A 14,741-nucleotide genomic window follows, 5' to 3' on the forward strand; every position below is an offset into this window, starting at 1 on the left:
AATGATTCGGTCTTAACAATGTCAGAAAAAGTGACAAAACATGAACATTTTCCAAACTTGATAGCTTGCTTTGCAAATAATAAAGAAATGTATCATAAATTTGGATGTAAAAACAAACAAACAAACAAACAAACAAAACCTAATTCCGATTAGAGTACGATTAGCTGATCAGAATTCCTTTTAATTGGTTGGCTGCTTCTGTAGTTTCTGTATTGCTCCATCTACTGGCTACAGCCTCCAGTCTTTACAACCCTTCACAAAAATTATTTCTGCACTTTATTCTATTATTTTCCCACTGCAATGTAATTCCAGAACTCAGACTCACATCCTTTCTTTGGTCCATCTTCTTTCTTGTCTATTCCTCATCCCATCTTTACCTGCAATCCTTGAGATTTATTCTGGATAGAGACCTAATTCTAGGAGAGCGAACCACGGTTCGCATAATTAGAGAAAACACCTTTTGGAAACAGCATGAGTGGAACAGTTGGTCATCCCTTAATTTGCACAATATGTCAGAATGCGCTCATTAATTCAGACGTTACCTAATTCACTACAGAATTCTCCTACATAGAGCAGATCATCTCTTTGTGGAGCATATAAAAGCTCTGGTTTCTACGCAGCCTGTACGTCAAGTTTTTAAATAAAGCAAACTGCAGCAGGTAGTTACAGGAAATGTTGGATCAAGTTCTGCAACACCTTAAAAACTGCGATATCCACAAGATGTTTAACTTGTATTTTAATGTGGCCGGTGGCACCTACTTTACAATCTGTTTCATCCAGTTGGCTTCTACTGTAACTTCTCAGCAGGAAGCAAACCAGGTGCCAGGCGAACCACAGGAAGCACCTAATCTATATCGGTTTATTAAGAAATAAAATAATAAAACCAGCCCTCATTAACTTGTCATACGTGTGTTTTTTCTTCTACAGCAGCGGCTTCCCCCTGCCGTGTGTGAAACTGTTGGCAAAGGAGGGGACTGGAGACGGAGGTGGGGGGTATCGTCAGCCACATTATGTAAATAAGGTGCAAGAGCATGTGCCAGTTAAACCGCAGTGTCGTGCGAAGTGAGATGAGGCACAGGCTTTGGACGGCAGAAGCCGGGGGCCGTCGGTAGATGGCGGTAACCCAAGAAACCTGATCCACCGGGTTCTCGGCCACTCTGTCTCAGTTTGCAGCACTCGCGTTGAAGGCAGAGGAGCCGAACAGTTTGAAGGACATCAAAAGAAACAGGAGAGCTCGCGGCGCGTCCTCTCGCTCCCCCCCCCCCTCCCTCTCTCTCTCTCGAGCCGGAGAGGGAACGCGTAGTCTCAGAGAGAAAACAGAAGAAAACCCCCCAGAAAACGGGAAAACTAAGAGCGCCATGGAAGACAAATCGAATTCGTTCTCCAGCAACAAGGAGGAGAAGGCGGATGGGAATAATGTTTTTCAGAGGCAAGACTCGATACAGAAAAATAACACGGGGAGCCAGAACATGAAGGACCATGGCAACTCAGTGGGCTTCAAGGGGGAGCGGGAAGAGACCATGGTTGGTTTTGATGATCTGGAGGGGGCGTCCAGGCAACATGGTTTTATGCAGAGGCAATTTGGGGCCATGATGCAGCCCGGAGTCAATAAGTTCTCCTTGCGTATGTTCGGCAGCCAGAAAGCTGTGGAGAAAGAGCAAGAAAGGGTTCAGACGGCCGGATACTGGATCATTCATCCATATAGCGATTTTAGGTAAGGGCTGGAATAGACACCTGCTCAAACCCCCCCTCCCCCTCCCCTTTATTTTATCCACCCTCACTGTCACCCTAAGGTCTGCAAGCTATAGCCTCCACTTGTTATCGCCACTCTCTCACACACAACCTGGCCCAAAGCGCATACGCTAATCTACCTCTGTATTTAGGCAATCAGGCTTCCGCTGTAGGGGAGGGGAGGAGGGCTTCTGTCAAAATGTGCTCAGTGATTGTGTGTGTGTGTGTCTGTGTGTTTCATTGCGGCATTTTTAGTGTTATTATTATTATAAGAGAAAAGGGAGGGACGCATTAAGGCTAAAGGTGTATCAGTGAAACGTCCTTGGATAAAGGATGGTGAATGTCATGATTGGAGAACACACACAGAGCTCAGCCCTCCTGACTGCTTCACACCAGCGGCGCAGTGGCAGCTTCTCATTGCGACACATTCCCTGCTCGTATAGGGGCGACCGTACCTGGACACAACGTGACAGTGCCATTGCACCATCGGCGGTTGTAAACATTTCTTTGTAGGCGGATGTGAGCCGATGGGCCTGCGTGCATAAAGGGAAAAAATGCACAGAATGCGGTAAAATCGTGCAGGGAGACGATTAAGGAGAAGATGGCCGTGTTTTGAATTAATTAGTAACAAAAAAATCTGATCTTCGAGTCTCATCAGAGAGTTTTTACATGCATTTTTTAAAAACTGACTTGAATGAGGAAATGTGATGGAATGTGTTTGTTTCAAAGGAACCGCAGAAGGATCGTGCCACACTTCCTTCCTCGGCACCCACTAAATGTCATAGTGGTTGATAATTTGGATTTGGTCTTTGGTTTGTGTAATTTATTTATTTTTCCTCTCAGCTGCACCAGCTCTCTGGCTTTATTGCAGCAGAGAGTTTGAGTTTCAGACCAGCTGCCTCCAATTTGCTTACATTTCCATACACAGTAGACAAATGAATCCAGGTAAAGGCGGTACGTGCTCACCCCCCCCCCCCTCTCTCTCTCTCTCTCTCTCTCACACACACACACACACACACACACACACACACACACACACACACACACACACACACACACACACACACACACACACACACACGAGCTGCGTGTTTACAGTTTACCTCTTCACCAATTAAGCATCTCATTTGGTCCACCCTCTGCACCAGTGTCACCTGGCACAGCTTGGTGCTGAATATCATCCCCGTTTTCCGTTGTCGCAACACGTAACGTGTCGGGGCACGTTGTCGTCCCCCCCTCGGCTCCCAGTGCCTTGAGCTTAGAGCTGTCCATGGTCCTGAACTTAGAGCAGGCTGCAAAAATGCAGCGCTCCCTTTTTCTGCAAGGCTTTCTTTTGCTGCTGATTTTTTTTACATACATTTGTTGTGATTAATGAGATACCACATGGTACTCACGGTAGCGCTAAACTCTATAAATCTTCATGCCCCACCCCTTGCAAGATCCCCCCCGCCCTTCCATGCATAAGAATAAAGATAACTAGGCTATCATAGCCTCAGCCACACAAAGACACTGGTATGCGTTTGCCCCTCTGCAGACACAGATGGACAATGATGGTAGGCAAGGATTAGCACAACACAACAGTCAACGAGCTTAACAGACTCAATTATGTAAGAAGATTGACCCCCTCCAAAAGATAGCCAAAGGGTATGACCAGAGCAGTTCAGTGAAATGGATACCTGTTCCACAGCTGTTAGTGAGTCAAGAGATTAATTAGTGGTCCCAAAGTGAATGGGCTGCATTTGTTATATTTGAGGAATTTCAAAAAATACAGTGGGGATTACAATGAAAATCAGCAGGAAAAAAAGGCTCTGTAATGAGAACATATGTGTGATTGCTCAAGCAGACTGGGCCTTCTTCTTTCTGCACTATTAGAAAATGTTTGTCTCACTCACGCTGGCAGAGGCCCCCTAAGGTTACTTCCTCATGACATTTTCCAGAGGGCTGTTTTTCAGAAGACGCTCTTGTCCTCCAGACAGTGCAATGAAACGACCCCCTTCTAGGCCGCTGAGACCGCCTCCTGGCTTGAAAGTGCTACCTTGAGGTTTTCATCCCAGTTTGTGCCCAGTTTGTGGTGGAAGAGACAAGGCTGCTTCTTTGTTGCACGTGGCTCCATGTACTATTTCTTGGAAGCAAATCTTCCTCTCTCATTTTTTTCTTCTTTTTGCTAAGAAGTCTTCGTCACTTGTTCGTTAATCTTATACTGTTACATACTCTCATCTTAATGTTATGTGAGCAAAAACAAAAGACACAAAACACTATCTTTAATGAAAAGCATTACGTAAGTACAGACCATGAATGACACCAAGCATTCACACGGGCTTTATATTGCTTTGTTGAGGGTTGAAACTCAATATTCAACATATTCTTTGTACACAGTAGCTGCTTAAAGATTTATGGCAGGTTAGTAATATTCATTATTAATAGATTTTTGAGAGGGCCCATGCACAGCCTCGCGCACCTCTGGTTTTGCTAAAGGTGGCTTTGTCATGCTCCATATGCTGTTGTTCAAAGACGTTGTGCAGGTTTTAAGCCTTTTCAAAGTAAATTCTCATGTTGCAGTTCTTTTAATTAACAGAATGAATTGTAGAGTCAACTGTGTTTCTTTCAGATAGTCTATACTCTAAAACCTGCATTCTTCTGAGTGGTTAGAGGCAGAAATTTTACAGTGTAGCTTTACTACCCCTAATTTATTTATTCCTAATTTAACAGCCTTATTAAAAAGAAGAAAGAGGCGAGTAAAGCTAGTTTAGAGTATTTAATCAAGCTTGAACAAATCTTTTCCCACATGTTCTGTTTTACTCATCTCGACATTCGTAGATGACTCTGACATCCTTTTTTTTTTTAACCCAAAGTCTTTGTTTTTCTCTCTGTCTGAGGATGTGCCATGCTGTAGCACAGTGTACCTGCTACACTGTAGACTGGTTGTGCTGAGTAGGATCATGTGGACTTCATTGTGTTGCTTGGCAGGAGTGGGTCTGGCATTGATCATGATGGATCACTTGTTGTAAGAAGGAAACCTACAAGACAAAATGTGCTGGCTTGATTCGAGGAAGATTTTTTTAACTTTCTTGTGATTAATCTGCCTCAGCTGGATTATTAGAGGCTCACTGCTTCCCCCTTTGGGGTTCTGTAGCTTCCAGCTCTTGTTATAAGTGGAACATATTGTCTCAAAGTATTTTTTCAGCGATACACTCAAATCGCATACGCTTTTTTGCTAGTTCATGCTGCGTGAGTGACCAGAGCGCCACAGTTTCTCCGTTGCTGCAGATCTTACAGTGTTTGGGAAATGTCTCCCATTTTAAACAGTCACAACAGCAGCGTGTTATAGCATTCAGACCAAGCTTTTTAAAATTGATTGTAAACTCGGGATAAAAGATGATTAGCAGAGTACACATTTCATCTGGATGTGAATCCATAGCTGGGACGGGACTTGAGTGCTGAAATGGGCTGGAAGGGGAGGCTGTACTCCGACAGCACCGGGTGAATGTGGAAGTAGAGTACTTTAGCTGGAATCCATTGCTAGTGTTGGTGCCGCAGTTACAGTTAAGTGCACTGCACTCCCTTACTGGTTTAGTTGCGGTGCTTTCTTAGAAGTGGCACATTAGACCAAAAGCTTAAGCTTAATGCAGTATCAGAGCTGCCTCTGTGACTAGGTCAGTAAAACCAAAAGGAGCACACCTGCGTTGGTGTTACCATAAATAAAAAAATGTTTTTAGCATTTAAACTTCCAAATTAGTATTTTCATTATTTCAGTCTGATAACTTAACTTAAAATGAGTACTTTATTACAGAAGCAGAATACAGTTAGACTATGGTACCTTTGAAGTTACATACTCTGTTGTTTTTGACTTTGGTATGTGATGAGTTACATGTAAACTCTAGTAGCATTGGGGTTTCACTCCCTTTGACAGATTTCTTGTATTCTTCTGATGACGAATATTTCAAGGTTGCTTAATGCTTCTTTTATTTGAGAAGTGAAGCACAATGTTTAATTCAACAGATATGTGGGTGTCTTAGAGGTCATGTACAGTATAAATACCACCCACAAAAGTCACAATAGAAATATAAATATGTTAGAGATGTGGGAACTCTGTCAACATGAGTGGAAAACATCCAAATTCAAAAAGTGATTCAACTTAAATTCTGATATTAAAATCTGTTTGCTGAAAGCAGGAAAATAAAACATCTTAGTTCACAGGGACTAGTTTTTTTTAATCTCCAAATTAACAGACTGTACATCTTGAACTCACATTTTTGTGTATTATTTATTATTTAACTATTTTTGCTCTACCGTTGTTCTCTTTTTTTTTTTTTTTTAGCTATAAATGTTTGTGTTCATTGATATTATACAATCCTTGATCCCCTTAGATTAAAGTTGAAAAAGATTAGTCATGGCAGCCTCTTCTTTAACACTGAAATACAGTATAAACAATTACAAGAAAAAAAAGTCACACACAACATGACGTATCAGGTCAATAAGCATCAGCTTATTGAAAGGTTGATATAATGACACACGTGCTAAAAAGCGTATAAAAGCACAGCTTTCGTATGTTTTTTTTAAATGCTCTTATTACTCATAATGCTATAGCTCGGTTCTAGTGCGCATTGTACTTGTTGCGTAACTTTGTTGTTATTGTGCTGACCTGAGAGGACTCAGTTTGCATCATGGTTTAGCATGAACTCAACGAGCTCAGCAGTTCAATATCTGCTGGGGTAAAAATACCTATTGTGGACCTTATCAGCCACCTCAATGTTTAGTTGAAGAGAAGACAGTTATCAGACATGTGATCTGTGGGTATTTATAAAGCCAAGGCCTCGGCTTAATTTATTGAAACAGATCCATTACTGGGTGGCAAGTCTGCCAGACAGGCATCCGGCCAGCCAGTTCATTTCTACCTTCAACAACAACGTGATGGTCAGCAAGGCAGAGCAGAGGCAGGCACGGAGCGGGGATAACGTCAGCGGAGAGTTTTTAGAGTGAGATAGGATTGCTGAAAGCATCTATTTTCATTCATGGTTGTCTGGCCTTTACTCAGGGCCCAGAACACTTTGTGAAAAGAGCAGGGTGCTGATGAATTACTTCTGGCTCTGTTCATCGAAAGGCAGAGGGCAGGGACATTAACACAGCCAGGAAGGATGGAGAGGGTCTCAGTCTAAAGGGCCCTGAATACATATAGTAAGTGATAGCAGTACATTACTGGATGTCCTTGAATCGTAATTAACTTTGAGCCCGAGAGTTTTGGTACGAACTCAAGTATATACTTCTCGGAGCGAGATCTTAAGCTTGCATGTATGAGCCTTTCCAGATCTGAGCTGAAAGATTATCTAATATTGTCGGCTGTTTAGATGTTGCATGTTATCTGCTGATAGCAGAAGTGGCAACGTAAGATCTTTCAGGCTGTGTACCTTTGCAGGCTGAAGCACTGGATAGGCTGCAGTGAAGAGTTTCATAGGCAGTGACTGATGTCAGAAGGTGACTACTACTGACTTTTATAATCCCCTTACCTCTCTGCTTCCCACATGAAGTTGGAGTTGGAGCAAACTGGCGTTATAGCTATCGTAATGAAACTTGTTTCACACTTTCCCTCAGAGTGAATTGAGTTATCGCTGATACGTAACCTTTTAAATGTTCTAATAAAAGAACGGGATGTAGCTTCGTGCTCTTGAAGCGTATCTTATTTGTAGGCAGCAGAGTATTTGAGCAAGTTCAGATTGAATAAGAGGCCCAGCTAATGTTAGAAAGTCATGTGACCTGACACGGTAAATACCGTATTTAAATGTCAGAAGAGAGCAGAGTGATCGGGCATTTTTTTAAGCAGAGCTTTATAAATCAACATTGTGCAGTGCTCCTCTTTTCTGGGACTGTTCTTCCTTTTCATAAGACATGTAGTGACAGAGTGAACAGTCACCTCTGACCGTATGCAGTGCACTGGGATAAACAGAATTATACATATAAACAATATCAGCAGAATAAGCAGAAAAGAAGCATGATTTCTTTTCCCCTGTGGACTTCAGTTTTGTGGCTACAGCATGTTTTATCGCTTGCATTACTCATTTGTTTCGGTTTTTCCACAGGTTCTACTGGGACTTGATAATGCTCATCATGATGATGGGGAATCTAATCATCATTCCTGTGGGAATAACCTTCTTCTCAGAGCAGACTACCACCACCTGGCTGGTCTTCAACGTGGCTTCGGACACCATCTTCCTGGTGGACCTGGTCATGAACTTCAGAACGGGGATCGTCAATGAGGAGAGCTCAGAGATCATCCTAGATCCCAAAGTCATCAAGATGAATTACCTGAAGAGCTGGTTCGTCGTGGACTTCCTTTCCTCCATTCCAGTGGATTATATATTTTTGATAGTGGAGAAAGGCTTTGACTCAGAGGTATATAAAACAGCTCGCGCCCTGCGAATCGTCCGCTTCACCAAGATCCTCAGTCTTCTGCGTCTGCTAAGACTGTCCCGACTCATCAGATACATACATCAGTGGGAGGAGGTGCGTATATATTTGTCTTTGTCACATAAATTAACAAAGTTGTGCGGTCTCTTACTGTGATTGGGTGGGGTCCTTGCTTGGGAGTTATCTACTTATCTGTAGGTAACTAGTGTAATCAGTTTCAGTTCACTGATGTGTGAAATTAATTTGAAATGTGAAATCAGAGCAGATGCTTTTATTAGGAGAAAAATACAACACGTCAACCAGGTAAGGAAATCCCAAACAGCTGATTCTGTTCATCTAGACGTAGCGTTTTCAGAGGTAAAGCCTGACCAGAGACTGGAGAAGTTGGATGAGTGATGAAACGTTTCGCCACTGAAATCACTACGTCCAGATGAACAGAATCAACGTTTTGGGAACACATTTAACAGTTTACCATTCCAGTGGTCTCCAGTGTAAAAAGATGAATCTGAGGCGTAGTGAGCAACCTTCTTAATAGTTTAACTGTAGTGGATTTTGTGTAAATATCACAAGGTTATACCCAAAGGACATAACAGAGAGTGATGCATTACTTACCCACTATTGAGTCACTGCATGTCTCAGACTTTTTCCAACCTGAATCCAGTGTTCTCATCCTTCTCCTAAGGACTAAGTAATTACACGTCATCGTGACCCTGTCATTTCAGCTAGTGGATCCAGTTTAGATATCACGGCCAAAGTCATTACTGTGTGTACGATTTCGTAGTTAAAATGTAAATAGGTGAACATAACGCTGTCATTTTTAATCAGCTTGACTCCCTCTTATTTTAAATGTCCTTGCAGCAAAGCGTCAGGGACACGTTCCTCCCTTATTGTTACACGTGCTGTTAGCCATGCTGTTTTAGATTGTTTGATATGCACAGAGTGTATTAAAAATATATCAGCAGCAAGAGGAGTGCAACAAGGCATAATGTGCTATGTGCATGGACTGTATGTAAAAGATGGATGCAGCCTCCAGGTTTGAAAAGTGGAGTAAATTTGTATGAAGGTATACGGGAAGGTTGTAGAGAGCAGATGACGCTGCTTGTTCATGTGTCATTTAACAGTTCGGTAAGCACATTCTTAATTAATCTAGTGTCTCATTTGCTAGCTTCAGCCCATCTTTATTACACAATATTGTATATAAGAAAGTGAAAAGGAACTTTTGTGTTATTAATTACTTTGGTGTAGTATCTATATCCATGGGGGAGGTCTTTATCTGAGGGAAAGCTGTAAAACTAATGAATGAATACAGTTAGAAGTCCAAAATTGATCCTGCCCTTCACATTTCCAAAGCTTTCCAGTGGGCCGGATTAGAGTCTTTGCGCGTCCAATTCTGGCCCGCAGGCTATATATTTTACACCCCTGCTATAAACCAATCGATGACATCACGGTGGCCACATCTGGCTTTTATATAAAAGCTGCTGTTGTGCCCGTGTAAACATAAGCTCCAGTCAGAACTGTGCCTGATTCCTGGTACCCATATTACGGATCAGTGAACTTTTATAATACAGAAAAAGATCATCTTTCTGCTTAAGTACCAGCGAGGCAGCTGACTTTTACAGTGTTTATGGTAGCTTATAGCTTTCTGTCAGTGTGTGCTTTAAACATTTTTTATTATCCTTACTGTGTAATGTGGCATTTGAAAAACAAAACCATTATTCATGCTTCAGTAAAGCATTATTAAAGCTTTGCTGAATATGGTCTCTGGTTCAGGATTCTCACACACACATACGAGCACACATACGTCACACAACACACTCTGAAAGTGAGCGCACTATAGATGGTGGTTGCTTGGTGTTATTATCTTGGTATGTACACTATGTGGGAAGCTGATTGTGAGGTTCAGCGTAGTTTGCAGACTTGTATACATTGGGAGGATGAGACAACGTTGGACCAGGACAGAAGCATAAATATTCAGTGCTGCAAGGTTAATGAGAATCTGCAGTGAGGATGCAGGCAGCCAGTGCAGTACAAAGTACACAGGGATGTGTCATAATGCCTGGCTGCAACAGCACAGCTTACAGGCCTGCGCTACTCTCAGTTCATCTCTCTCACGTCATTCGTCTTTGCCTCCAATCGTTTCGCTGCTTATCAAACTCCGTGGCTCCTTCTTTCCCTCTGGTTCGCCCCCTTCCCCCCAGTTGCATGCCTTTTCTCACCCTCTCCCTCGCACGGCATGTCCTCCTTCGGCATGTTGTCTTTCTTTAAGACATGTCCAACCCCTGTGCACTTAAGAAGATAGTTTAGTATATGAAGCTTGCATCAATTTACTTATTTCGCTGTAACCATATTAAACGAGCACACCGAATAATAAAACAACGGCGAAACAAACACATCCACTGGAGATGCGAGAGGGGAAGAAAAGGCACTCGGTGGAAACATTCCAAGCTGTCGTAACATGTTAGGTGTGGGATGCAGGATTAGAGCTTTAATGGAGGGACGAATGTAGTCTCCTGCCATTGCAAAGATTTTCAAGCTGTGAACGTTCGTTACGTCAGCCGTGGGATGGACCCAACTAGTTATTCAGTCAGTTTCTACAATAAGTCATCCTCCAAACTGTATGTCCATCCGTCATTCCTTCATCTGGTCTTTGCTCCCTCCCGCCCTCTTCACTCTGTCACCATCTTCTCCCTCCATCTGTGGAGTAAAGGAGGCTGTTATTTCACCAGTGCTGGCTGGCCATTCAGTCTTTTTTCACTTTTCCATCACTGCTAATGTCCTAGTCACGGTCTCTATCAGAGAAAACCTATTCTTATTCTTTAGGGTTGTTACCCTCCTAAAATCTTCATTTTTAGTTCAGAGCGGAATTTTCCCATTTAGCGTGATCGATACTGAAACTGTATCTAATATATAAAAAATGAGTCTTTGGAGTCACCTGCAGGTATGTCTGAATGATTTAGCTGTGTAATTTGTCAGTAAATACTCCACTTTCCTTTATTAAAAGTGCTTGTGGCAAGAAGGATCCTGATACAGGCAGTTTTGGTGGATATCGGGTATTATGGTTGCAGTAAAACAGTTGAACAGCTACAGTATTAGGACCCAGTCAGGACCTGACGTGTCTTATTTAACAACTCGCACAACTGCCAGTCATTAGAAAGACATTATAAACTCCACTTCGATGACTCTGCCTGTGCCAGTTTGGAAATGTAATAAAGATGGAAGAAAATTAATAAAAAATAGTAAAAAAAAAATACCATTACTAGTGTTTCATGGCAACAGATATTAAGACTTGGTAGCTGAAAAGACGTCTACTTGTTCAAGAGTGCATGCTGCTGTTTGTACTGTATCCAGTTGTCTGGTTCTCTGTGTGTTTTCTAAATCATTCATCATGTGCATGTGCAAACATAATTATTACAATGTGCAGTACTTAGGGAAATTGCAGTGTACAGCGTGAAGGTCACGTAGAGCAGTAAATTCTGTGTGCTCAAACAATCTGAGTGGGGACCAACCAAAGGGAAGCTTGTGCACTTTTTACACATGTGAAAGTAACTACTGATCTTTCATACATTCACATCAGCAGTGTTGGTCAAGTTACTTGAAATAGGAATTAGTTACTAATTACTTTTCTAAGAAAGTAATCCCATTACTTTACTGATTACTTATTTTCAAAATGAATTAGTTAATTTATTACTTTGTTACATTCCTGTGGCAGCGTGCTCGGTGCTTGCTAAGATTTGAAGATTAATCTCTCCTGCACTCCATATTGTCCACTCGTACATCCTTGTCATGAGACACTCTCATAAAATCACGGTTTAGTAACGCAGTAACGCGGCATGCTTACTGGAAAGTAACAGTAATCGAATTACTTTTTTGCAATATTAATCCCTTACTTTACTTGTTACTTGGAAAAAGTAATCGGATTACAGTAACGCGTTACTGCCCATCTCTGCACATAAGTGCTAAAAAGTGCAGAGCTAAAAATGTAACTTTCTGCTCTGCTTTTGTCCACGTGCCTAAATGCACTGAGGCGCTGCCACGTGATTGGTTGATTCAGCACTGTGCCATTCATGATGTTAAGAAATCCTACAGGTCGTTATTTCCCATAAACAGAGGATTGGGAAAACTACAAGTCATCTAGCTTACCTCTCAACTATAGTGCCTCATTAGGGAATTACGTGTAATTATTAACAATTTAACAACTGAGAAATGAGAAGAGTTATCTGGTTATTTTACACCTAATTTCACATGATTTTTTTTGTTTGTTTTAACTTTCAAGGGCATTTTGCCCCCTGCTCCTATTCATTTCTAACCCTGCTTCTCTTATGTTTCTCTTATTACTTCATGCCCTCACAGACACAGAGCTAATTATCCCAATGACCTTAAAGTCACAGTAGTGGTTTTTTTTTTTTGTTTTTTGCTCTCTCAGAATGTTGGCACCTTTGGATATGTGCTAATGTCAGACAGATCTTAATGACGTGTATTACAGGGAAATGATTTATATACTATCCTATTCAATGCTGGTTTTAGTTTGTTTTATTTAATGAAAATGCAAAAGGAGACTAAAAGGATAACATTTTTAAACTGCTGTAGAAAATCCCCAGAGCTCCCAGTGCCACATCTGGCTTATCACAGTCACCAGGCCTCCCGCCAGATCCCAGCTCAAGCAGGAGGGCTCAGGTTGGGCTTGTGGCAACATACCATCCCCCAAGGGGAACTGTACCCTTTTTGAGGGTACCAGACAAAAACAAAAACAAAAAAAAAACCCCCAAACATCTGTCATACAATATTTATTGTTTATTGTACATTTAAAATAGAATAAAAAACTGTTGTTGGTTGTATTATGAAAACAAAACTGCCACTACTCCTGTTGCTGTTATGTGACCTAAGATATTAAATAACCATTACATCTGTGGTTAAATAGGCTTCAGTTTTAGCACAAACCCCCCAACTTGTATGTGTTGTATTTGTCGTACCTTTTGCTGCCCTCTTTGGCCAGGTCTCTCTTGGAAAAGAGATTTTAATCTCAGTGATACTTTTTACCTGGATAAGTAAAGGATGGGTCGTGGTGTACGGTACAGTGGAGACTATATAGTAGTATCTATGTTTTCAGTACTTGCTAGTAATGCATCTGGATTGCTGCTGTTGACACGTGTGTGCTGAGCATCCACATATGTCATGACCAGCGTTGACTTTGCTGCCCTGAGCTGCCTTCAAGCCTCTCCCTCTCCTCTTCTGTTACTTTGATCTGTTGGCTGATGGCGTCCAAGTGCTGAGACACTAACCAGCTGCTTGTAGGAAGCGTCAGCTCCCATGTGCACCTTCACTTTGTCATCACTGTAGTCACAGACTAATAGTACAACCTGTTTCTGTGAGTATCCGTGTTACTGAATAAGTCAAATTGTCCTTTTATTTGCCTTCTAAAAACATTTAACCTGGTATTATTAATAATGCACTTTATCTGCAAACACTGCTGGTTCAGGCTTTTTAGTTGCATACTTTAAAAACAAAAACAGTAGTATCTGCTACAGATGACTGCAGAACGTGATGCAAGTGATCTGATTAATTAGAATCTGCCTGTAGGGATAGAGATGTCGTCCTAAGCAAAGGTGCTTAATTCACTGTCGGTAAATTGATCTGAAATGGGAGAAAATGTGAGCCAACTGACCCGAGTATCCAGTTCACTGAAGAAGAGGCTTTAACTACATTTCCCTGGCTATATTTGGTCTCCACTGAAATATCCCATGCTATTTGTATGACAGCCTGACAGCATGCCCTTTTATACCCTGCCATCGTCAGACAAAATATGTGAACGCACTGATGTTTGTCAGTTTGTGTTTACATCAGTGGCTTATGTTTCAGTTTGATCGGTATGCTAAATTAAAGCCAGAGCAGATCATCGGACCTCTGTCTGTAGCTCACTTCAAATAATGCACAGTAAATTAAACACAGGCTCACAAACAAACAGCCATGCCAAGTATTAAGTCAGAAAACAGCTTAACTTTCAAAAATTAAATATTAGCCAATTTATTTGATTAAATGTGTTTAATATCTCCAAATAAACATATGAAACATAAAAAAAGAAGGCATCTTTGTTAGATAAAGGATTCTTTATAAACAGCTGAATATTGAACTAAGTGCTACAGGCACTGAAAATTAAGATATAACCTTCTTAGTGATGAATAGAAACTGACACGAGGTACTGAAACAGTAAGGTGAAAAAGGCCGTCGTGTTCTGTGAGCCATTGTGTACTGTAGTCTGCCACGATAGCAACAAATAGTTTGGTGCCAAAGCAGATTAGTGGGACTGTGTTTGCAGAGTCCCGTGGACCCGATTCACCTGTCTCAGAATAGGCAATGCCAAGTATTCGGTGCCTTAAGGTCTCTGCCCTGGTGTCATGCAGGGACACAGGTGCATAATCGCACGCACACACACTGAAAGTGTGCTGAATCATAAAGCGCTGACTCATTTGTGAGGTTAAAAGAGAGATCATAAAGAGAAAAAGAGAGGAAACAAATAGAGGAAAGCACCGGGGGTGGGGCGGTGGGGGTTATAGCTTTCCATTCTAATACTTTGTTCGCTTGTTTATAAGATAAGATAAGATAACCTTTAC

At 41.6% G+C, this 14,741-nt stretch overlaps 1 protein-coding gene across 1 annotated transcript in view; it reads left to right on the plus strand.

The window, feature by feature from the left end:
* The first annotated feature begins 1,036 nt into the window (after positions 1-1,036).
* hcn1 (hyperpolarization activated cyclic nucleotide-gated potassium channel 1) overlaps positions 1,037-14,741 on the plus strand; it is a 67,870-nt gene continuing 54,165 nt past the window's right edge. Inside the window, exons 1-2 of the mRNA XM_026173561.1 lie at positions 1,037-1,714; positions 7,806-8,229. Of these exons, the coding sequence (XP_026029346.1) occupies positions 1,359-1,714; positions 7,806-8,229 (780 nt within the window). The 5' untranslated portion in view covers positions 1,037-1,358. The remainder of the gene's footprint in view (positions 1,715-7,805; positions 8,230-14,741) is intronic.

The sequence above is a fragment of the Astatotilapia calliptera genome, chromosome 7 (genome assembly GCF_900246225.1).
Source record: "Astatotilapia calliptera chromosome 7, fAstCal1.2, whole genome shotgun sequence".
NCBI classification, from domain to species: domain Eukaryota; kingdom Metazoa; phylum Chordata; class Actinopteri; order Cichliformes; family Cichlidae; genus Astatotilapia; species Astatotilapia calliptera.